The 26729-nt window shown below is 38.6% G+C and overlaps 1 protein-coding gene across 1 annotated transcript; it reads left to right on the forward strand.

Moving 5' to 3' along the window:
* Positions 1-13244: 13244 nt before the first annotated feature.
* On the forward strand, positions 13245-14212 carry LOC149205353 (uncharacterized). The gene is made up of 2 exons (XM_089397382.1): positions 13245-13737; positions 14103-14212. Exons 1-2 carry the CDS (start codon positions 13245-13247, stop codon positions 14210-14212), a joined length of 603 nt encoding a protein of 200 aa, XP_089253508.1.
* Positions 14213-26729: the final 12517 nt, after the last annotated feature.

Raw genomic sequence — 26729 nt, forward strand, 5'->3', positions numbered from 1 at the left:
ACTGTAAGAAGTCCACCTGGGCCCTCATGCCAGGTATGGCCTAGAATTTGTACAAGACGCATGCCTTCAATGCATTGATCGAAGGTTGGTGATTTAACATGGAAAGACCTACGTCCTAATGCTCTCGTTCTCGCCAATCAAGCATGATGTATACTCTACATCCAACAAAAGGCGAATTAGAATGCAAGAAATTAAATTGTTTGGGTCAATTTTGAGAAATTTAGGGTTAAAAACCCTTGCTGCGGGGACCACACCCTCTCTATTAGAGATAGTGCGTGGGTCCGCACCTTGCCTTCATGGCAGGTGTGGACCCCTGACTTTTTCCCCATTGAGAAAAAGTCGGGGTCTGCGGGCTGCCAGTGTTATGCCTGCGGGCCCCCGCACACGGGTTTCTAGCCTAAAAACCCTCTAAAAAATGAAATAAAACCCTAAAAAACAAATTGAAATAGATGAAATTGAAGAGTAAGATGATGTGGATTACCTGGAGGAGACGACGCTCGATTCCGACGGATGGATTTTCTGCAATCTTCAGAGGAAGTTTCTGACCAAAAGCACTATTTTCTCACCCAAATCTTAAACGGTAAAAATGAATTGACGAAAGCCCTTTTTATAAGTTTTTTGAATAAATGAATTGTAAATTTGTTTATGTTTCACTTTAGAAAGGTAACTTTTGCAACATTTTTATCCATTTTAAACAGGTATGAGTAATGTTTGAATTTTCGTTCAGGATAACGGATTTTTCAGGCGAAATCGGTCATTTTCGACGAAAAAACATTTAGAGTCACCTTTAAGCTCTCTTCTGACTCTTAAAACATGAAAAGATCACTGAGTTTTTATTTTTAAACTCGTTAAAGCGGAACTAAAAAGATGGTCCACTTAAAGCTCTTTTTCTGACCGTAAAAACATGAAAATATTGTCGGATTTTTGTCGTTTCAAATTCGATATTGGTTATAAAACGACGTGTCATTGATCGCTTTTTTACTTTTCGGATCAGAGGCACTAATTATGAAAAGTACTCCTTGGTCGTAAAGATCAAGCGGTTCTCTCAATTATTATTTTATACTTTTTTGGGCTTGGGAGACACAAATTTATGAAAAAGGTCAACCCTGGAGTCTTCTTAAGTTTTTTCAGACTCTCTAAAATTGAAAAACGCCGAGTTTCTCCTATACTGGACTCGTTAAAATTTAACAGTAAAGGACCTGTTCAATTACAAATAGGAACGGACCACTCCTTCTTAGGTTTCGAATTTAAACTAAGTTGGACTCATCCGAAGGATGAGCTTATAATCAAGCAAATGTTATCCTCCTCAAGCTTGTCAAAAATAAAGAGGTACTTGCCAGAAATGGTGGGGGAAAAGAGAGAAAAATGAGCATGTTTGTCATACTTTTTAACCATTCTTGAACATGACACTTTCATTCACCTGGGTTGGGAAATCCTTTGCCTAACAGTTGATCAAACCACATTGAAAGTCTTCAGCCGGTTTTTGGGTATTAACTTTGGGTCAATTTTCACCAAACCATCTGCTGTGTCATTATGTGTTCAAGAGGTCAATGCCAATAAGCCATTCATCTGCAAAATATCTGTCATCCATCTTGACCATCCCTGAGTGAGTCCTTGCAACTAAATTTCTTCAACTTGATCTATGATTTCGTGTTGTGGGCTTGCCTATGATGGATCGCTTTCTATCAACTTCAGCTCATTATCTAGAAAGATGATCTAGAAATCGTCAGTGCCTTGAGATCTGCATGCCTCAATGGCAGGTTTCTCGCCTTCGACGATAGGTTCCATCATTGACCTTCGATCAAAGGACTCCGTGACATGTTCGACATCAACACATCTATTCACATCTTATGGATTGTACTGGGTACTTTGAGAGCCATTGACATTACTGGTGGTTTCTCTCACACTTGTTAACAGTGTACATCATTGACTAGTAATCAAGTGGTTTCTACCATGTTTGACTTCAACACATTCATTCGCATGGATAGAATCGTATTGTTTCAGGAAATAGAAATGAAGACCCTGGATCTAGTTTCCGCAATCCAAGCTACGAGGAATTTTGTATTCATTATATTGTGGACTATTCATAAACAGATGGTTGCGTCCATACTGTGTCTACATGTGTCTATACTTGTGATGTATTACAAGATCATTCCTATATCAGAGCAGTAGTTAGTTTTCTAGTCAGTTTTGATCTAAGTATGGGAATGCCTACCTCAGCGATGATATGATCTCATATATATATTTTGCATTGAATGTTTTTACAGGTTCCAACCGGGCTCTCCACAAGATGATCCTCGAAATGATAAAGTACTTCACTCTTCCTAAATGATAAATGAAATCCTCATCTACTACAGACTTCGCACTTTAGGGGGCAATCTGTTACACAAAAATATCATCACCATGACTATTTGCAGTCAGTATGGGTCTATCATCACTTGTACTATCCTCCTAAGCAAGTCTCAGACCTCAGCTCTTCAAGTCAAGCTTTGAAAATGAGAGAAAGACATTGAAAATCAACAAAGCTCTGGTTCCGCACTTTCTCTCACTGTTTCCTGTGGTCCCGCACCCCCTGTTCACAATAACTACGGAACTGCCCACTCTGCCCCTAAAGGAGTGGGTGCGGACCCCTGTGAAAGTCAAAAAGGCGCAAGTTTATTCTAAAAAACTCACTTTGGGTTAATTCTAGAAGGAATTTTGACGTGGATTGGTTGCCCTTAGGTGGTTCATGCATCCCAAAAGAGAAGGAGCTAATCCCTTGATGAAAGGAGCTATCCCTTTGAAGGAGGGCTTTATCCCTTTGAAGGAGGACCTAGTAACTTCCCTCCATTGCACTATAAATTAAGGCATTGGGCTAGTTGCTAGGGAGGTTAGAAGCTGAACACTTTTTAGGGTAAATGATGGTGGAATTGAGACTTCCTAGTTAAGCTTAAGAGGAGAGATCACATACCTTTTTGGCTTCATTGGGAAGATAGTTAAACTTGTCAAAGTAGAGGAGACTTCTTGTTGGACCCTGGGAGGAGCTTGTACAGCATCAAGGCATAGGTTGTAAAGTTCTTCTTTGATTTGAATTAATACAATCAGATTCATTTTTCTCAACAAATTGTCTTATGTCATTTGTTTCATGAATTCCTTGATCATCATGTTAAGTATGCTTTATGATATTGGATTTTCAGGTGCTATTTAATTTGTTTTCTTGTTTGTGTTTGTAGATTCGCAACAAGGGAGCTCATTTGGATAAAAGGAGAGAGGCTTCCACAAACTTGCATTGGACCCAAGGTAGGCCTGAAACACTTGTTTGCCTTTGTTTATAATTGCATATTTAGAGAAAGATAGTTTTTGATTGGCTTGCTTGTCACTAGATATCATTAGATTCTAGGAAGGTCTATCTTGTCCGCAAGATCGACTCATTCTATGTGACAAAGGGCATACAGTTTAACTGGGCACACTACCTTTGCAGTGAGTTCCTCATGAACTGTAGAGAGGCACATGATCACAACAAAACATTATTCATGGCTACTGCTGTCCATAGTGCTGGTCGCATGGGAGTTACCAGAGGATAGCCGGTTTCCTCCAGTCGCGCCTGACCTACCGGAAGAAGAAAAGTTCACTTCGCTATGGGATACAAAGGACCCTAAAAGGGTTAAGGACAACAATATCTTTTGGATCTTGATGGAGATGAGTATCCATATGGCCATCAACTGCAAACTGTGGCTATCGCCAACTGTTTTTGAGAAGCTGCAAGAGTATGTGGAGTTCAAGGCTGACTTCCACTGTGTCTTGATACGTGCGTGAAAGGATCCTCAGTATAAATAGTATGACCTACCATACCTGGCCATAGAAGACATGATTACAGCGATCCTCGACCGCTGGCCGGCAGATTAGCGCACTGCCTTGGACTTGACAGCTGGGTCTAGCAAGTCTACAGTGGAATAGAAAAAGGAAGAGGCCAAGCTAAAGATGGAACAATTGGCTGCGAAGAGAAAAAAGGAGGCTGAGGACAAGGCCAAGGTAGAGCATGCTTTCACGAAGCAGATGGGAGTACAGGCAGAAGAAGAGGAGTAGGGCTCTGATAGGAGACAGAAGTCACCTTCCCCAGAGATAGAGGAGGAGGACTAGCAGTCAGAACAGGGAGGAGCAGACCCAAAAACTACTCCATTCCGCATTAAGTGCAATAGAGATCCAGAGATGGTAGGGCCATGAAAGAAGTCTAAGGTCAATAAGACGTCTCTCGATCTGATCACCTTAACAGAAGCTGGTTTGAATGATATCAATGATACAGTAAGGGATGCCACCGCGAAACTGCTGCACCAGTTCGAGCTACAACATAAGCAGGCCTTGGGTGCCATTTAGATGGGTCTATGTGAGCTACAGATCCAGGCATCGTAGGTACATACCACAGTGGGATGAAGTAGCACAGTGACAACTAGTTTAGTGCCTCACACATCGGAAGCTGCAGGGATGGTGCACACATTGGATACCTGGGCAATAGTGCTGCCGGAGGGAGCACTAACCATATAAACCAAAGCTAACAGGCCCTCTATCAACACCCTCAAAGGAGTTGGGATCAATTTGGCCATGCTTCCTAGTGAGGCACTTCACATTTTGTAGGATGGCATGATCCTGGAACTTCAGGCCTGCGAACAATGTGCGTTATAGGTAATCAGTGAGAAGAAAGTCAACAACACTTAGATGAATATACAAAGAGATTATGCTATTGACCTAATCAAAGCCATCAAAGACAAAAATGAGTGCACAGCCAAGGTAATGGTTGAGGCATGTATGTCTGTCCTAGAGCTGGACATTCCTAATGATGAGCCAATAGATGTGTAGATTCAGAAGCTCACTGTCGGGTTACTCGACACAAGAACAGAGTTGGTGAAGGTTTAGTTTGACTTAAAACTCAAGATTGTAGAACTGCAGTTGAAGGCCCAGCCTTCAACTCTGCCAAAAGTCAGAGAGCAGCACGAGACAACTGTGAAAGACATCGTGGCAACAGTGGACAACGTAGTAAAGGATTTCACTGCACTCTTCAAGCAGTCGCTCGAAGTAGTTACCAGCCTACAAGAGGACCCCAATGTACAGAGGCTAGAAATGGAGGTGTGGGAGCTACAGAAGCGATATGATGAATTTAAAGCGATGACACACACTGTCTCCATCACACAAAGGTTAGCAAAGATTTAGGAGGCAAAGGCGCTAAAAGAGCAGGTGGACACAACTCATACCAAGGAAGTAGTGCTGAAGGCTCGCTTGAAGCCTTGGTTGGATGAGGCATATTTTATCACAACCACTATTGAAGGAAAGCTGGCAAGTCTGCAGGTGACTCAACAAAAGATACAATCAAATAGAGTAGTGCCAGTGATAGAGTAGCTGATCGAGGAGATGAAGCAGGTGGAAACACAGTGCACTGCCAAAGTTGTAGTAGTCCAAGTGGAGATGGGAGGTCTTCATGACAAGATCTCTGCGCCAGCCGAGTGACTCGAGGGTGAGTCACCATGTTTGTGTTGGGGGCTTTTTGGGAAGGGGTCCCCTGGGGTCAATTTTGGGGCTAAAAGCCCAAGTTTTGGGGAAAAATCTCGAATTTTGTATGAAGGAATGTAAAGTCTCCGCATTTTGTGGTCACGGAGTGCGAAGATATCAAGAGTCAAGAAGGGTTTCCACCCTTAGTTTAGATAGGTTGTGTCAAATTGATGAGATCCGCCCTTGGTCCATAGACCATGGGATAATATAAAAAGAAGTGTTAGAAGAGGATTTAGAGGGAGGTCATAGTCAAAGTGAGAGATGGATTCATTTGATGAGTTTGTGAAGAGATAAGAGAGAGAGTCTTAGCGTAGGAAAGAGGCTCTATAGGTGAGTGCACAGAGGCCTAGGGTAGAAGTTCGCAACTGAGTGCACAAACCCCTGCAACTATGTGCGTAGGACAATTAGAGTATGTATTGGAAATTTGAGTCATCAATAAAGAGAAGTATTATGAAATTACTATGTATTTTACTTCTGTAAATTGCATGTGATTATGTTATGTTAAGCACTGGGTTTATGTTTTATGGCTAATTTAATGTGCAAATCTATATTTTCCCCTCTGTTATATGAACACAGGTAGACATATATGTTTACGTGAAGACAATCTTAATTGCATGGTAGAATTAGAGAACACTTAAGATAATTCGGGAAACTATACAGAAAAGTAGTTACAGAGGTGCGTAAGTGCCTAAATCACTTGTTAGGGTTACGCGAAGGATGATCGCAAACCTTCGTGGAAGTTTTGAAAGACTAATAACGAAGTAATTTGATAAGCCCTAAAGGCTTATCGATCTACGTGAAGGCAGAGTTAAAGTGTAAAACCGACATCACAACCATCTCATGGTGCAGAAACTTGGTTCCTGCATCCCCCCCACACTGCTTTGGGTGGGACTTCAGTCTGTGCTCCATGGGATGATGCCGAAAGGGCGAGTAGTGTAGGGATTTTCTTGGCTAACTAACTCTGAACCTGGGTCAGGGCCCATCAAGCCAAAACCTTTGGTCTTCCTTCTCAGCCTTGGGATATTATGGACGATAAAATTTTTGCACCATTTCCAGGGAAACCACTAATATATTATTCCTGGGATTAGTTCTAAGAGTGCATTCAAGACTGGTTCTATGGGTGACAGATTCTAGTATTCAAAGAAGGTTGATTTAAAAATCACATCAAGTTCAAGGTGTAAAACCATGGCTCCTAAAAGACCCACGAGGTCAAATCTTGACCCAAATCCACCTCCAGTTGTTGGTGATCCAGAGAAACTTCTAAGAAAACTCAAATCCCCTCTTCCTGAAAGTGGAACTCGAAAATTGGTAAGGAGTACTTATTTTCCTGATCAACTGTTTACTACTAAATATCTTTCATTTTATATTCAATTCGAGCTATCTCTTTTTCGATCAAAGTCTGAGTCTTTTCTTTCAGAAGTAGTTTTTGACCCTATAAAGTTTGATTCCTACTTGCCTACTTCTAAATCTTTGTTTTCTAGACCTTCTTCTAAATATCTATTTTCTAAACTCGATCATGAGCTTTGGTCCAACTTTGATAAGCTCCAAAGCCTTGCTGACCAACTTTAAATCACCACTGAAAAGGCCTACATCCAATATCAGCTTGAAATTTTGTCTGCTGCTACATCCTCTACTGTACCTCCAAATACATTAGCCACCACATATGTTATTGTTAATCCACCACTACCTCCTTTGACATCATCATCTCCATCAACACAACCCATTGTAGTTCCCATACAACTTCCTCCAGCAGTCATGGAAAGGTTTGCTCCTTTAGTATTGCCTGGTCAACTTGCAGCTCTACCTCAAAACTATGGCCAAAGACTTCCTCTTTTTGATGGCAGTCCCGAAATCACAGCGCAACAACATGTTGACAAACTGGTGGATTTCATCGATCTAGAAGAGGTTGATGATGAAGATGCCAAAATGAGAATAATAGCACAAATCTTTTCTGGGGATGTGAAAAATTGGTTTCGTAGTTTGGCATATAATTCCATTAATAGCTCTCAGTGGCTAATAGAGTTGGTCTTAGCTCGGTGGTAAGAGAATACAAATCCATTACAAATTCTTGCAGAGTACAATTCCATGAAAAGAAATCTGAATGAGACAGTGCAAGAGTTCACAACAAGGTTCAATCTTGTGTACAATTCCATCCCTAATGACATGAAACCCCCTTGGTTTAGCACTCCTTCACTATCCTGATGCCTTTGACTCAGATATGGCTTATCATCTTAGGGAGAGAGATCCTACAAATTTGGAAGAAATGCAGAAGAACACAGTGAGTGTGGAGGCTAATTTACTAATCAATAAGTCCAAATTGAAACTTGAGAAACCGAAGAAGAAAGTCACCATTAAGGAGGAGTCTTCCTCTTCTACTGATGGTAAACTGGACACTCTCATAAATACCATGGAAATAATGATGGAAAAAATGGCCATCATTGATCGACAAGCTGAGCCTTCAATAAGGAATCCAAATTACAGGGACAAATTCAGAAATAAGTAGAAAGAGAAGAAAACTCAAGATCCTCAAGGACAAGTCAGAACTCCATTTCAGCAAAACTACACTCAAGGTCTGGAAGAAGATGAAGAAGACATTGCTAAAGTTAATCATTTCTTTGAGGAAGATGAACTACCTACTCTTCTGACTAAGGAAGATGAACTACCTACTTTTCTGACTGAGGAAGATCAATTTTCTTAGGAATCTCTTGTACCAAGTGATCAACAGCTTGTCCTTGAAAATGATGATTCATGGGCAATGCAGATGGAAGGGTACCAATGGGGATATCAAAATTCTTTGAGCCATTTGTAGAAGCAACACAATTTGAGGAGTATGAATTTGCCTGTTACATTGCATTAGAAAAGGCAAAATTCTCAAAGGGATGCACAAGACAAAGAAGAAACTTTTGTAGATCAAAACAAAGAAAAGGATATCGTCATTCTAAGTTGGGACAAAAACAATGAAGCTTCCACCAAAAATGTAAGGAAGGACAAGGAGGCTCAAACTGAAGGTCAGAGAAAGGAGTCTCATCCCAAAGGGCAACCTGAAAAGAAGGACATCAATGTGAAAGAGGTAGACAAGCAATCCAATATGTTTAGTTTAGAGAATTAAATATCAAAGTTGAAAGTTTTGATTCCTCTAATTGTACTAGTTAAGAATGACAAATACAAATACCAGATTGTTAAGATGTTGAAAGTAGATAAGATTTCCAGTTGTAGAGGGAAGTCCTGAAGATAATGAAGTCCCACCTTTCTATCTTAGTTTGAAACTCCATGAGTTTATCCTCCATAATGCCATGTTAGATTCTGGGCCTCACATAACCTTATGCGAAAAGCCATTATGGAAAAACTGGGATTAGATATCACTTGACCTTACCATGACCTCTATTCATTTGATTCAAGAAGAGTAAAATTCCTTGGTCTTATCAAAGACTTAGTAGTGTCCCTTGACCAAATTCCAACCAAAAATGCATTGATGGATGTCGTTGTCACTGATATACCTCCACGGTTTGGCATGTTTCTCTCATGGTCTTGGGGATAAAATTTGAAAGGAACCTTGCAACTTGATTTCTCGAATGCTACTATACCTTTATTTGGGCATCTTAGAAAATTGTACTAGGAGAAGAATATGAAATTCATGATTAGTAGCAAAGAGAAACCCAATAATCACCCCATCAATGTTGTACATACCGACCTAGGGTAATTCATTTTGTATAGTGATATGATTCGAGTTGATGATGATAGTCAAATTGTAGAAATTTCAAAAGTTTTGGATGTCATAAGTAGTGTACAAGAAGATTTGATTGCAAAAAAATAGAAAAATGATGCAGATTGTTTGCAGCCGGAAAATTCACCTGAAGAGATTGTTGAATCAGTGCCAGAAACATAGATTGTTGAGAGAGTGAGTCATCCTCCAAAAAGTTAGATAGATCAGCCTTCCAAAGTTCTATTTCCGGATGAAGAAGATGGTCTTTGGACCATGGAGTTTGATGGTGCATTGGGGAAGGAAGGAGCTGGGATTGGCATGTGGATTCATGGTCCCTTGCATCAGTCATGTAAAATTCCTCGCAATGTAAGATTGAGTTCATATAAGTTGGCTTTTGATTGCTCAAATAATGAGGCAGAGTACGAAGCACTGATTGCTGGCCTTAAAATTCTCAAAAAGCTAGGAGAAAAGAAAATTTCAGTTTATGTTGACTTCGATTTGGTGATGAAACAGGTAAAAGGGGAGTACCAAGCCAAGCATCCAAGGATGCAATCTTATCGAAATGTTGTCCTTGACATTCTCAAAACTTTTTCAGAATATACTTTGTCTTTGATTCCTAGAAGTCAGAATTTTATGGCTGATTCCCTTGCTACTGTAGCAAGTATGTTTAAGATTCCTATCCACTCAAATAAGAAGTATTCAATTCATGTTAAGCACCACCCAGCTATCCTTGACAATATGAAATATTGGCAGGTGTTTTGGGATGACAAACAGATTAACAATTTTTTGCAGATGGAAGATGAATTCTTGAATTCCCATATTGATGATGCATCTGATGAGAATGATCTAGAAATTGAGGCTATTGAAGTTGAAATGTTGCAGTTGAAAGACAATAACATTCCTCAAGGTCTTGTGCCTCTGGAAGAGTTATTTGATCGTGATGATGTTGCCAAAAATCCCACCATGGTCCCCACAGAAAAAGGTGTTGAAGATATAAACATTGGTACAATGGACAAGCCTAAGATGGTCAAATTGTCGAAGTCTTTATCCCCTGAGGTGAAAAGTAAGTACATTGCATTGATGACTAAATTTTCAGATGTATTTGCTTGGGATTATTTAGATCTAAAGGTGTATGACAAGAACATCATCCAACATACTATACCAGTCAAGCCTGATCAGAAGCCATTCCGTCAAAAGCTGAGGAGGATTAATCCAAAATTGTTGTTATCCATTGAGAAAGAGGTAAATAGACTTTACAAATCTGGGATTATAGTTCCTATTCATTTTTCTGAACAGATGTCAAATATTGTGCCGGTGAGGAAGAATACAGGGGTGATTCATCTTTGTATTGATTTCAACAACATAAACAAAGTGTCCTTAAAGGAAAACTATCCTCTTCTGAAGATGCACCATATTTTGCAGAGGGTAGTTGGGTCTTGCAGGAGGTCACTTCTATATGGATACTTGGGCTACAGTCAAATTTTGGTGCATGAAGAAGATCAGTTGAAAACAAATTTTACGACACCATGGGGTACATTTATGTATGCCAAGATGCCGTTTGGATTGAAGAATGCAAGGGCTACTTTTCAGCGAGCAATGGACATTGCTTTCACTAAAGAAAACGATGTATTTCTGGTTATTTATTTGGATGATCTCATAGTTTTTTCCAAATCTAATGATGAGCACTTGCATCATCTAAGAATTGTTTTTCAGAGATGTAGAAAATTTGACATTTCACTAAATCCAAAGAAGAGCTTATTCACCATGGACGAGGGCAAGCTACTGGGGCACATCATTTAAAAATATGGTATTCACATCGACCTCGCACAAGTTCAAGCGATTCAAAAGTTAAATTTTCCAAGAAACAAAAGCAAGATTCAATCTTTCAATGGAAAAATCAACTTTTTGAGGAGGTTCATCCCCAACCTTGCTGAACATTTAAAGGAGATGACCAATATGCTGAAGAAAGAAAATGAGGTAAGGTGGTCAGAAGATGCTAAGAAATCATTCAATGCAGTTAAATTTTCATTTTCTACTGCCCCCACTTTGATCAGTCCCTATTATACTTCAGATTTTATTATATTTTCTTTTGCCTCTTAGCATACTTTAGCAGTTGTCCTAATGAAAAAGAGGGACAATAAAAATGAATAGCCCATATATTTTTTCAGTTGAACTATAAGAGATGTAGCGCTAAAGTACAACATTATTGAGAAGTAAGATTTAGCCTTGGTGAAAGCTTTGAAGGACTTTCGAGTTTACATTCGGCATTCACATATTGTAGCTTATGTTCCAACAACAACAGTGAAAACATTTCTCATGTAGACAGATCTGGAAGGTAGGAAGAGAAAATGGATCATAGTAATGCTAGAATATGATTTGGAGATCAAACTGATAAAGCTGATCAAGGGACAGGGTTTGGAAAAGTTCATGGCCAAATCTAACATGCATGCATTAGTGTTGGCTTTTATGGGCCTGAACTAGGTTCAGAGGTGATTTAGCCAAGAAAATACTAGTACTATTGTCCCTTTTGGCAATAGTCCGCAGAGCACGGACTGAGATCTCACCCAAAGTAGTATGGGAGGGTGCTAGAACCAGGTTTCTGCACCCTAGAGATGTCTGATGAGCTTATGGAGGTCTGCGGTTTGACCTTGTGCGCATATTGCTACATGCGCTTATTATTCCTTCAAAACCTGTGATGTTGCTTCCGTGCAACCCTACTTGGGGCGCAACCCGTATTATACCCAAGTTTCTTGCTATTTAATCTATTATTACTCGTTTACTTAAATTATTTGTGTAAGACTAGTGATTATTACAGCATATCCAACAATCATATTAGTGCGCACAATAAATAAAATAGTATAAATGTAAATAAGGAAATGCATAAGCAGATACACAGAAATAGGAATGAACTTCTCTTTATTATTCTTCGATCAAGATTACAGACTCGACACCGCCCTCCACACTCAGCTGCAAACTCTACTAGGCCTCTGCGCACTCAGCTGCAGAGCCTCTTCCTACTACTATGACCCAATACACTTAGACTCTTACTCTATACTCGAACCATGCGTTTTCATCTCTCCCATTCCTCTCTTTACAACTTAGAGCCTCGCTCTATTTATACAATCCCATGGTCCGCAGACCATGGGTAGGTTGACATGACTTTACATTACATTACAATACTTTAGGGTGGATATCCCTATGACTTAACCTATACTTCGTGCTCCGCGCCTGTAATTCGTGGGTCATACAATACATTTGACCAAAACTTGGGCTTTGAGCCCCAAAACATGTTGTGAGGGGATTCCATGCCCAAAAATTAGATATCAATCTAGTTTCTAGCCTCTCTGAAGAAGAAGTGGAAGACTCACAAATACAGGTGTTAGAAATGTTTACTTCATCACCTTGGTATGTTGACATTGTTTATGTATTGCAGCATTTAAATCCTCCACCGGAAGTGCCAAGAAGTAAGAGTAGATCATTAAAATTGAAAGCTTCAAAATACTGTATTCTTGATGGTGTTTTGTTTTGGAAAGATCTGGGTGGTGTGTTGTTGAATTGTCTTGTCGAAACTGAAGCAAAGGATGTGATGAGTGACTTCCACAAGGGAGATTGTGGTGGCCACCTCTTATGGAAAACTATAGCCAACAAGATTCTGAGGGTTGGTTTTTATTGGCCGACTCTTTTTGTTGATGTGTATAAAATTGTGATGAGCTGTCATGAATGCCAGATTTTTTAGGGGAAAAGGAAGTTGCAACCATTGCCATTGCAACCCATTTCAGTCGCGGCACCATTCCAGCAATGGGGTCTTGATTTTGTTGGTGAGATCCATCCTTCATTGTCAGCCCAACATAAATGGATCCTAACAGCTACATATTACTTCACGAAATGGATTGAAGTGATCCCCACCAGGAAAGCTACTGATTATGTTGTCATTCAGTTTATTGAATCTAATATTTTGTCAAGATTTGGCTACCCATAGAAGATAATCACCGATAATGTTGCTACTTTTAAGTAAAAAAAGATGGTGGAATTTTGTGAGAAGTACCATATCACATTGGGGCATTCAAATGCTTATTACCCACAAGGAAATGGGCTGGCTGAATCTTCCAATAAATCATTGATCAACATAATCAAGAAGGTGTTGGAGGTTAATAAAAAGAATTGGGATAAGAAGCTCATCAATGCTTTATGGGCAGATAGAGTAAGTAACACGAAATCCATAGGCATGTATCATTTTCAATTGGTGTACGGGGTAGATACTGTCTTTCCTTCATCTTTTTCTGTCTCGGTCATGAAGATTTTGCAGGAAGTGGGAAGCGAGCCAAATGATGTGCAATCAAGAATAAATCAGATGATCCATTTACAACAAACTAGTGAGGAAGTGCTGCAGAACACTTCCAAACTTAAAGAAAGAATAAAGAAGATTTATGACATCAAGACCAATGAAGATAATTTCAACATGGGTGATTTAGTTCTTCGTTGGGATGCACGGAATGAAGAAAAGGGCAAGCACGGTAAGTTCAAAAATTTGTGGAAAGGACTGTAAAAAATCTCATCTTTGAGAGGTAAGAATTCTTATCTGCTGGAAGAAATGGATGGACAAAGTTATTTAGGAGGAGAAATCAATGGTAGGCTTCTCAAGCACTACCTTACTTGATAAATTTCTAGAATTTTTTCATTATCATTGTATATACCAATTTACTTTCCTGTTAGAGTGCAAAATGCGTATCATGGGATCTTGAAGCCTGAGGAGAAGGCCATAAGGCTTCTTTAACTAGTTGCTATTTTGAAAGATTTACTTTGTTTTGTTTATTGTTTGTCGAAGTCAGTTAGTTAGTCAGTTTTTAGTTTGAGTTTGGTCTTTGTATTTTGACTGCAGGCCGAATGAATAAGGCTACCTGGTCTATGATGTTCTTGAAACCTCCAAGGAGTTTTCATCCTCAGTTGGAGCCAATGTTAGTGTCAGTTAATTTTTCCTGCCAGCAGTGATCAAATATGCTCTTACAAGGTTTGCTAGGGGTCTCAAAGTCAAATTTTAATCATTTCATTAGGTTTTGAGAATAAAGTTGGGTCACTGGCTAGTGTGTCTAGGTTTATTGCTGCTCCAAAATTTTCATTTTCTGGTCATTGCCATCACTCAATTGGATGTGCCATCATTGAAATATCATCACCATCATCTCAGGCATATCACCATGGTCTTCATTCAGCTCAATGCCACCATTAGGTCATTAGGGTTAGATTCATCAAAATCTGTCATGTCATTAATAAATCCGGCAAATGAAGGAGTAGTGATAAGGTTTTGCTCAAAAGGCTCTGTTCCAAGTGTAATTTATTCAAAATGATGTAATAAGTTCAATGTTCTAAATCTACATATGAAAAGTTCCAAGTTACAAAGTCTCCAAAGGCAAAGTGAAAATATATGGTGGGCCACCCTACCATTATGAAATTGACTTTAACAATTTATAAAGATCATCTTATTTCAATTCTCTCTGTCATATTCATTGCTAAAGAGCTCTCATTCACCAACAAATCCTTTCCTTAGCAATTTCATAGGTAGAAATACTCCAAAGGGTCACCCAAATAGTTTCACTGTGTTTTCTTAGGATTTCACTGCGCTTTCCAGAAATTCACCATGTTTTCCAAAATTTCGCTGCGTTTTCTCTCTTGTATAAAATTTCGCTACATTTTCTAGGGTTCCACTGCGTTTTTCTCTCCTATAGACACAAAATCGGTTTTAAAGGGTTTCCAAAGGGAAATTAAGGTTTCATTAGCTTTGTACAAGTAGGTTCAACCCTTTGTACACTTCCTATCAGTTCATTTCCCTATTTTCATATTGCAAAACCTCCATTACTCCCTATGTTACGTTTTCACTATTTTCTTAGTGGACTATGTAGAAAATCCCTTTACCAGACCCTCCACCCATTTCCTCCCATTTCACTTCCCAAACATCCCTAACATCCCTACCTATCTCCCTAAATTTCCCTACCCTCTTTCCCCTTTCCTAGACCCTCCATTCTATCCCCTCATCCATTCCCCTATTTTCCTAATTAGGGATTTCACTTGCACATAGTGAAAATGGAGGAAGAAAGGAAATCCTGTAACAAAGGAGGTCCAATCCTAAGATATGAACCACTAAACACTAAGGAGATGTTGTCTTCCCAACTTTCCAAGCATTTCTTTGAGAATGTAGAATGTTTATGGTTTTATGAGCTAGTTCAAAGGGTCAAATTCCATGCCAAATTGACTAGTTTGTTTGCCACTTTGAGGAGAGATAAGGTCATTATTGGAGGTGTTACTTTCACTATTTCAACTGAAATCATAGTAGAAACCATAGGTATACCCAACAATGGAGAAAAATGGTTTGAGAATCAGAACTTGGATCTACAAAACATCAACCTTATATCAAAGGATACTACAGACACAACATTAAGAAGGTTTTTCCTTTGCACAGATCCTTGAGAAATTTGCTCCATTGATGAGGGTTATAATGAAATACTTTACAAGTGAAGGAAAATTCTCAAGATTGTACAAATACCATGTCATATTTCTCATGCATTTTAGAGGGGTAAAGCCACTAACCCTGGCATACTACCTCTACAAAAGTTTAGCTAAGATGGCAGAGAAAGTGAAACATAGACAAAGTGACCATGAAAAAAGACATTTTCACCATGCCCTCATCAAGATTATTGTATTGCATCAGCTTTCCCAAAAGAACATCACTTGGGAAACATTTATTCAGTCGAATGTCTTTTTGTCTTCTGTTAGTCAATCCACAAGCCCAAGTACATCATCAACACCACCTAAGCATGTGAAGAGTGGCTTATCTAGCAGACCTAGATTTGAGAGGATACCTAGGCTTGAAGCGACTTAGACTTATCACAAAGTGATCTATTATCAAATGTTAGTTTTGTTGTGCTAATTTCAATTATAGATTTATAAACAAATGTTTTTGCACTGCTTCCTATGCATAGGTTTCTTTAGGTTGTTTGGTGATTGTAAATAGGTAAATTACATCATGTTTTATTTGACATTCATAAGAAAATTAGTTTAAAATAAAGTGTTGAAAAAAAACAATAAAAATTACAGAAAACCATCAATTGAACACTTTAACACAATATTTTGATGAAAGAGCTCACCCCTCCTGGGCTACATCTCCTAAGTCCTTGGTCCAACTTCCATTGCTTGGGCCTCTGTATTAGCTCAATCTGGGAAAAATGTTGTTTACAAAGCTCTACTACTCTTGATACCTGCACCAATGTGTTTAGAATGTCAAAATTAGCTAGGAACACATTTTCCTTAGCTCAATTTGGTCAAAAAATGCTCCAGTTATGGCTCAAATAGTTTTTCCCTAAAAATCCTCCTCCAAATCTAAAATAACTCTAGTTAGGGCCACCAAATTTGGGGGAAGTTCCAAAAATAGCGGAGTCTGCCAAAATTCCACCAACTGCTAATCTGGGTTTAATTAATTATAAGTGGATTTAATTAGTGGTAAACTGTGGATTTGTGCACAATTACCACACAGTTAACTAACCGTAACCCCGATGGATTTGGAGGAGTAGACGCATGTGGTGGTTTCTAGCATGGTTTCCCCAACGGTTCTGAAACCATAACCCTGACTTGGCGGCTTCCGCAGTGGTGTCACATGGTGACATAAACCGTTGCAGTTATGGTTTGCATTGGAGTTGTTTGTGTTAACTGTTGCGCATTCACATGGATGTGGTAATCGTCGGGGAGATGGTTTTATGTTGGAGCCACTGGATTACTAACCATTTGTTGTTAACTGTGGCGCATTCAGATGGGGAGGATTGGCCTGCGGGATGGCCCCTCCAAACCTCCAACCTTAAACGCAATACAATTAAAATATGCATTATGCACTATAACGGTTAAGTGACATGTGGTGGTGTAGTGGTATGGCGCGGAGTTTGTGGAGAGGAGGTCGCGGGGTTGAACCCTGGTGCCTCCATAAAATTTTGTTAAACTAGGCCAAGCCTGGTCCTTTGGGGAGGGACACGTGGTAGCCTCTGGGCTTGCCGCTTGTCCCCTCCTCATTGTTCCACTTCATACACAATGTCACCAACCTGAAATCCAACAAGAACATGATAGTTGGCATGCTCCGATTGGGTGTTGACCATCCATTAACCCTGCCTAGTTACTTGTCGCGTCAGCAGTATAGACTGCTGACTGTGTAGTGACTGGGCATTTTTTTGCAAAATTTCCCCTGTTTAGTAAAGTGAACAGAACTCAATAACGTCCTCATATGAACTCAGTTTTCAGTGAAATGAACTATGTTAGTATCAGTTTTCTGAGACAGACGCGGTCGTTCAGGTTTCAAGAAATTCTAAGAAATTTGATTTTTGAGCTAAATACTAAGCGTCTAATCATTCCTCCCTGCTAGAAACCTTTTGGACCACAAAATATACTATCAATTTTTCAATAGGTTAGGGTACAATTCCCTCACCTTCTTAATTTGCAACCATTTGGCTTTAGATGGATTTTGTCCCTTGAGTCCCACTTTAAGGTATTTGACATCCCCTCTTTTCAAAGTCTTGGTTCTTTTGTCAAGTATGAGATCCTGCTAAAGTTCATCAAGATATTCTGGCGATAAATCATCTATTGATGGTATTTGAACATGCCCTCCTTGATCATGAATCAAAGGAGGTTCAAACAATCTCAAATTCTTGACATTAACAACATGGTATATTTGCATATAAGGAGGCAAATCAAGCTTAAATGCATTGTTACCAATCTTTTCTAGAATTTTAAAAGGACCATAATAGATTGGCTTAAGATTTTTACCTTCCCCTTGAAGTCTCTCTTTGCTAATATATAACCAAACTTTGTCTCCAACTTGAAATTTGTGATCAACCCAGTGTTTGTCATGCCTTGCCTTGTAGCTGCTTTGACTTTTCTCAAGTTGTTCCTGCACTGTATGATGTATCAACTGAATTTTCTCTATGAACTTCCTTGCCTTATCGATGTCACTATGACAATCGATGGCAACATCTTTATCAAATAAGAAGTCCAATGGTGATCTTGGAAAGTACCCAAAACATGCCTCAAATGGCGATGTGTTTGTGGAAGAATGCTTTTCCCTATTATATGCATGTTGTATGTAATGAAACTGTTCATCCCACAATTTGGGATGTTTGCTGCAATATCCTCTAAGAAGATGAATGACTATTCTATTGACCACCTCAGTTTTTCCATTTGTTTGTGGATGAAAGGTTGTACTCTTCTTCAACTTTGTGTCCATCATGTACCACAAATTTGACCAAAAATTCGTAACAAATCGAGAATCTCGATCACTTACAATGGAAGTAGGAAGACCAAAATGAAACCAAATGTTTTGGAAGTAAAGATGAGCTATTTTTTCAGCTATAATTTTCTTTTTACATGGTGTTAGTATACACAATTTGCTAAACCTGTCTACAACTACATACAAGTAATCATGACCTTCCCTTGACAATGGAAGACATCCTACAAAATCCATTGAGATACTCTCCCATGGACGTGAAGGTACTGGAAGTGGAGTGTACAATCCTAGTTTCCTATTACTAGGCTTACTAGTTGCACACAAAGAACATCCTCTTATGAAACGAGATACATTATCAAACATGCGTGGCTAATAAAAATACCTTTAGAGATTCACTACTGTCTTGCCTACACCAAAGTGTCCAAGAATCAATGAAGTATGTGCCTCCCTTATGATATTGTTTCTTTCTCCCTGTGGAATACACAACTTACCAAAGTGATACAACAAACTATTATGTACATGATAATCCAACTCTTCAATTTGGTTTCCTCGACTCAATCTTGCATACACATCTTGAAAGGCATTATCGTATGCATATTGCTCAATGTAACTTTCATGAAAAACATAATTATGCTTGAGTATAACAGATGAATTTACAATAGGCGTTGAAAGCATATCAACTACCTTATTGTCGATTCCCTTTTCGTACTTGATAACTAAATGAAACCGTTGTAGAAAACCCATCCATCTGAAATGTCGTGATTGCTGCAACTTTGACTATGACTATAAGTACTACAATGGTTGATGGTCAATATGGATAATGGTCTCCTTCCCCTTCAAGTAGTGTTTCCATTTTTTGACACTTTGTACCAATGCGTAAAGTTCTTTTTCATAAGTGGGATAGTTAGTTACAACTCCATGAAAAAATTCAGAATGAAATGAAATGGCCTTACCATGCTGCATAAGAAATTCTCCCATGGCGTAATCATTAGCATCCATTTGAATCTAAAATGGTTGTCTAAGATCCAAAAGAGCCAATACATTGCTGAACTGATATTTTTATTCAAATCATCAAATGCTTTCTACTGTACATATCCCCAATGGAAGACTTTCTTGACACTTGTCAATGCATGTAATGGATCTGCAATGGAAGAAAAATTAGCAATAAATTTCCTCCAATATTGTGCTACCCCTAAAAAGATTCTTACGTCTGTAACTATATTGGGCTTGGGCCAATTCAAAATGACCTCAACTTTAGAGGGGTCGATCTTCATCTCACCTCCTCCAACAATGTGTCCCAAATACACTAAAGAAGTCTTACCAAATAAACACTTTGACATCTTTAAAAACAATTTTTCTTTTCTCAAGACATCAAGTACTTTGTTTACATGCATGAAATGTTCATCTCTGGATTTGCTGAATATGAGTATATCATCTAAGTACACAATGACAAAGTCATCTAGAAATGGTCTTAATACATCATTCATAACTCTCATGAAAGTAGTTGGAGCATTTGTAAGACGGAAAGACATAACAAGCCACTCAAACAATTCTTGTTTAGTTTTAAATGTGGTTTTCTGAATTTCCTCTTAAGCTATTCTAACTTGATGATAACCACTTCGTAAGTCTATCTTAGTGAAATACTTTTCATACCTCAACTGATCAAGCAAATCATAAATTCTTGGGAGTGGATAGCAATTCTTTACCGTGATTTTGTTTAGTGCACAAAAATCCACACACATACGCCAAGTATCGTCCTTCTTTGGTACCATAACAATGGGCGAACCACATGGCGAAATAGATGGGCATATGATACATTTTTTCAACAATTCTTGAAGTTTCTTATTTATTTCCATGCACTCCATAATCGACATGCGATACATGCCAATGTTTGGAAGTGGAACATCCTGTTGCAGCTGTATGTCATGCTGAATTCCCCCCTTGGGAGGTAACCCCTTTGGTTCCTGAAACATCTCACCATGCTTGCTTACCACACCAAACAAAACAGATTTCAATTTGTCATCACAACCTTCAAAATATTCATAATCAGAATCATTCTTTTTCTTGATCATGAGAAGCAAAAAATTTTTACTTACATTTACTAGTCTTTTCATCTTCCTTGCATTAACCAAAGAAATGTTCATCTTTTTCCGATGGGATCTCACAATGTACTCCACCCCATTCTTGAGCAATAAGTATTTATTTTCATGGCGATAAATACTGCTTTTCTATCATACAAATAAGGACTACCCAAAATGATTCTTGAGATGTCAAGTGTAACTACATCTAACTCAACTTCATCAATGAAATTTTCAATAATGGCGAACTTGAATAAACACTTGTAACCTGTAAATTTGCATGATTGACTATCCAACCCAATGGATATGGCTTATGATGAGGTACGGTTTCAAGGTTGAGCTTTTTGACCAAGTCTTCTGAAATTAAGTTTGATTGTGACCCACAATCAAATAATGCATCAATCTTTTTATGATTTGAAATTACCCTTCAAGTTTACTCCTAACAACAAATCCCTCTTTCTAAACTCCTGGGTATAGTCTTAGATTGTTTGGCCTTTGAAATGACTAAAATTCTGCCAACTCATAATGGATTTTTTCATATAGGCTAAAGGGTAAAATTGTATTTTAATTGGAGAAACAAATTCAACCCAAGAAATGTGTATATTACCATGAATTCACAATTCCTCTTGAGTTTTTGCTTCCCACCAGACTAAAGCTAATCCTTCTAGCCTCAATGAAGCCAACTGGATCTTTATGTCATCTTCTTAAATGTTCTGAATTTTGAAGTATACCTTCAATTGTCGAATCCAATTGTCTAACTTTTCTACATTCACTTCACCATTGTACATGAGAAGTTTAAACTTAATGTCTGATTTGAGTAAGGGAGTTTTTCCTTTTGTGGTTTGGGAATGAGTATGGACAGTTTGGTGGTGGAAGTAGAAGATGATTGAGATGTTGAGGATGATGAAGATGATGAGGAAGATGATGAATATGGTGGACATGTAGGTGGATTTCCTCCATTACCCTTGGAATCCTTCTTATCATCTTTTTTGTCTCTTGAGCTTCCTTCTTGATGTGGAGGTTTAGAAATCTATCCAACAATTCTAGTGTCCCTCTCTTCATAGAGGAATTTAACCATATCAGTTAAAGTGTAGAAATATTTCTTGAATTCTTCCTCTTCTGAAGAAGGACCTTTAGGCTCTCTTTCTCTAGACATAATGGCTGTGGATTCAGGCTCAGAAACTGGTACTCCTTGTACCTCTTCAATCTCAATTGAAGGAAAAACTTGAGATGTTTCAAGTGTAGTTGGAATTGGAACTTTGGGTGGTGGAGATTATGGCCTTGTGGCTCTCCTTCTTTTGGGAATTACCTCAAGAGTTGCAACCAACAATTTCCCTTCTCCTCTCTGCAACTTTAACCTTGTAAGCGTCACAATTTTGCAACCATTAAAACCCTACTTGCACAAAACTCAAGCAATCAAGAAAATAAAAATTTTCTCCAATACCAACTTGATCTATCATTGAATGTTAGTTTCGTTGTGCTAATTTCAATTACAGATTTATAAACAAATTCTTGTTCACCGCTTCCTGTGCATAGGTTTCTTTAGGTTGTTTGGTGATTGTAAATAGGTAAATTACATCAATTTTTATCTGACATTCATGATAAAATTAGCTTAAAAGATAAGTGCTGAACAACAACAATAAAAAGTAAAACAAACCATCAATTGAACACTTTAACACAGTGTTTTGATGAAGGATTTCACCCCTCCTGGGCTATATCTCCTTGGTCCAACTTCCATGGCTTGGGCCTCTATATTAGCTCAATATGGGAAAAAATGTTGTTTACAAAGCTCTATTGCTCTTGATACCTGCACCAATGTGTTCAGAATGTTGAAATCAGATAGGAACACCTTTTTCTGAGCTCAATTTGTTCGAAAAATGCTCCAGTTATGGCTCAAACAAATTTTCCCTAAAAATCCTCCTCCAAATATGGAAGAACTCTAGTTAGGGCCACCAAATCTGAGGGCAGTTCTGAAAATAGCAGAGTCCACCAAAATTCCACCAACTACTAATCTGGGTTAGTTAATTATAAGTCAAGTTAATTAGTGTTAAACTACGGATTAGTGCGCAATTACCGCGCAGTTAACTAACCGTAACCTCAACAAATTTGGAGGAGCAGACACATATGGCAATTTCTGGCGTGGTTTCCCCAACGGTTCCAAAACCATAACCATGACCTGGAAGTTTCCGTGGTGGTGTCACATGGTGACATAAACCATTGCAATTATGGTTTGCGTTGGAGCCATTTGTGTTAACCATTGCGCGTTCACATGGATGTGGTAACCATCGGGGACACAGTTTTATGTTGGAGCTGCCAGATTACTAACCGTTTGGTGTTAACTGTGGTGTGTTCACATGGGGCGGGCTGGCCTGTAGGATGGCCTCCCCCTAACCTCCAACCTTAAACACAATACAATTCAAATAAGCATTGTGTGCTATAACAGTTAAGTGACATGTGGTGGTGTAGTGGTATGGTGCAGAGTTTGTGGAGAGGAGGTCGTGGGGTTGAACCCCAGTGCCTCCATAAATATTTTTTGAACTATTCCAAGCCCAGTCCTTTGGGGAGGGACACATGGCGACCTTTGGGCTTGCCACTTGTCCCCTCCTCATTGGTCCACCTTCATCCACTAATAACCTGCCATGTCACCAACCTGAAATCCAACCAGAACATGACACTTGGCAAGCTTTGATTGGGTGTTGATCATCCATTGACCCTGCCTAGTCACTTTCCACATCAGTAGTATGGACTACTGATTATGCAGTGACTGGGCATTTTTTTTGCAAAATTTCGTCTGTTTAGCAAAGCGAACAGAACTCAATGAATTCCTCATACAAACTTGATTTTCAGTGAAACAAGTTGTGTTAGGATCATTTTTCCAAGACAGATGCGGTCATTCAGGTTTCAAGCCATTCTGAGAACATTTTTTTTTGAGCTAAATACTAAGCACCTGATCAGAAAGGAAGGTGGCTTGTGTTTACTCCACATTGTGTGGAAGGGGCCAAGCTTACATCAACAACATCAACAAAGCAGGGATCACAATCACAACGTGAAATACCATTGCAAGATGAGGAACCATTTCATCTTGAAACTATCATGGTTGACTTGAAGGTTAATGAGGAGCATAAGACAATGGAGCAGGTCATCATGGAGAAATATGTTGAGATAGAAAAGCTCAAGGAAAATTTATCAAAGGAAAACTTTATGATTTCATTCTTAGAGTAGGAGAATCGTCAATTGAATGTAAAGTATCTACTTTTGGAAAAGTATGAGGTTGATGTTGCCAAAGAGGATATAAAGGGAAAAGCAGTGATGGATGCAGAGGATTCAGATGAAAATCAAGAGTAGGTGACAAGGAAAAGGCCAAGGACTAGAGGCCTCAAAAGAGCACTTCAACAACAAAGAGAGTAGATGACTTCAATTGACCTAATTGCAGCAGAAATCAATGAGAATAGAGAATTTTGGCTTGACAAGGTGAATTTTCATTTGGAGAAGCTTCTCAAGAGGGCTAACAGAGACAACAAGCTACAAAGACACATGTCCATGCATTACTACGCAAGGAATCAGGTTACTAGGGTTAAGGTCAAGCAGCTGAAAGATAAACTCAATGAAACCCTAATCAAGCAAAAAGAGTGGGTGAAGTTGTATTTTCTTGTTGATGCCTCCCTCATAGCATAACATAGCACCTAAAGAAATCATAAACCAATTTTGAGGAGCTTTGGAGAAATTTTGGTTTTTTATGAATTTTTGCACATTTTGACACTGTCATGGAGACAAAAACACAACATGCTCCATGCTGCGATTTTGTTAGGGAGCTCCAAACCACTTTTTATTTACATATCTAGATTTGGCGTGGTTTATACATCACATTTGGCCTGAGGGAAGCATACTTTTAGAAGGATTTGACAGGTGAAAGTGCCCAAAAACCACCTAAAAACCACCTTTCTACCACCCTATTGAAGAGCACATTGCGTTTTTTGGAGTACCTCTGGGAGAATGCATTTTTGAGGGGATAGAAGTAACCTTTTTCAGCTCTTGAAGAGTCCATCATGTAGTACACATCCATATCTTTCTAATGAGACATAAAGATTAGAATTTGGACTTCAAGAAGGCCTTGAAAAACCAATTCTCCCAAATTTGTTGCGTTTTCTCCAAGTTCGCTGAGCTTTTGGCTTATTTTGTTGCATTTTTGCCTGTGACAACTTTTCTTTGGTTTTTTTCAGGTGGATTCGACTTTTGATGATGTAATTATTTAATCTTGATGTTACTATGATGTAATTATGGGTAAAATGCTTCTTAAGATGTTTTTAATGTGAATTTAGGCTTCATTAATGAGAGTGTCAAAGTTTAAATGAAGGATTTGTTTTAACCTCCCTAGTCTTTAGGGTTTGGTTGAAACACCTCATGTATTAGTTCCTAGACTCATGGATTCGATCCTTGAGAGAAGGGAGGTGTTGTTTTGGTCTATATGTACCATTTTATCAGTCATAGAACATGTTGGACATCAAAGGAGAGAACACTTATAGCTTGTACTTGGACATTTTATTTAGGAAATCAAAGGAGCAGTTGCAACTATTATCTAGGAATTCATGTGCAGTGATTTTGTGATGATGTATTTTATCTCTTTTAGTTTTATTTGAATGATATACATCTTTCCTTTCCATATCTTTTTTCTTCAATGGTTTCCCTTAAATTTTATAAGCATAATTCTTTGCATAAAGCTCTGTTTTTATGGGAATATAATTTTGTGTAATTTTCTTCCTTTCTTAATGAATTCATGTGCTCATTCTCATTAAGACCTTTTCTTCTTCCAAACACTACACTACACTGACAAACCCTAAAGCCATCACAAAATTATTGCTACCTTGCTCCTCTATTTCTTTGTTGTTGTAACCCTTTGAGCCTTTGACCTAGCTACCTCATTTTCATCTCTTGTCCAACATCAAAACCTAAATGTTTCAAAACTCTACTTGAGCTTAAAATATCTAGCCTAAAATTATTTCAGTTCCAGTCATATTTGGCTATGAATTCATAGAGAGGTCCCCTGGGTAAGTTTTGGGGTTAAAAACTCAAGTTTTGATGTAAATTTTGGCAAAAATATGTAAAGTCTCCGCAAATTGTGGACGCGGAGTGCCTAGATAGTTAGAAGTAAAAAGAGCTTTAGCCTCTTGTTTATGTAAAGTAAAGTCAGTTATGAGATCTACCATATGGTCCACAGACTATGGGATTGTATGGAGAAAAGATATAAATAGGAATGTCATATAGAGTCTAAGGTAAGTAACGAATGATGGATGTAATGCGTCAGTAGAAGATAACACAAAGAAGTGAGTCGCAGAGGAAGGAAATGCTCTGCAACTGAGTGTGTAGAGGCCTAAAGTAGAGTTCACAGTTGAGTACGCAGACCCCTGCAGCTGAGTGCGCAGGGCAGTTTGAGTCTATAATGTCATTTTGAATATCAATAAAGAAGATTGTTGGAGAAATTCATGTGTTCATCTGTTTAATTCTGTTATTTATGTTTATGATATATGCTGTGATGGAATAAATGTATTTATGAAGTATTGATGTATTGATGTGTGATTCTGTTGGATAAGTATTGCTAATTGTACGCAATGCATGTGAAGTATTTATGCGAAGATTATAATACTTGTTGTTGTGTTTATTAAATACTTAAGTAGATTTGTGTGAAATCAGATCTATGGTTGTTTTATGGTGCATGTAAGTGGATGTCGTATCTGTTAAGGGTTTGCAAAACCCTATCGTAGACCTTCGCAAAGGTCTAAGGACTATTTAAGAGAAGTTATAGTACCAAGCCTTGGGGGCTTATAGGTCTACGTGAAGGCATACCTAGGGTGATAAAAGACAGTGCACTGATCTCTAGATACGGAAACTTGGTTCCAACACCCCCCCATACTTCTTCTGGTGAGACTTCAGCCTGTGCTACGCGGGATGAAGCTGAAAGGGCCAATAGTGTAGGCTTTTGTTTGGCATAATTAACTTTGAACCTAGGACAGGACCCTCTAAGCCAACAAATGGTTTCATTGCTAGGATCGAGATTTGCATAAAGAGATATGTGATGTCACATCATTGAAATCTGAGCAAGAAGGAAATTGATAATTGGTTGGATAGGAAGATTCACGAATTTGTGGTGCAAGAAAATAAGAATCCATGCCTGTCAAAG

This window comes from Pinus tabuliformis, chromosome 1_2 (assembly GCF_031772625.1).
Source record: "Pinus tabuliformis cultivar Carrire ecotype Pingquan chromosome 1_2, CPIR1, whole genome shotgun sequence".
NCBI lineage: Eukaryota > Viridiplantae > Streptophyta > Pinopsida > Pinales > Pinaceae > Pinus > Pinus tabuliformis.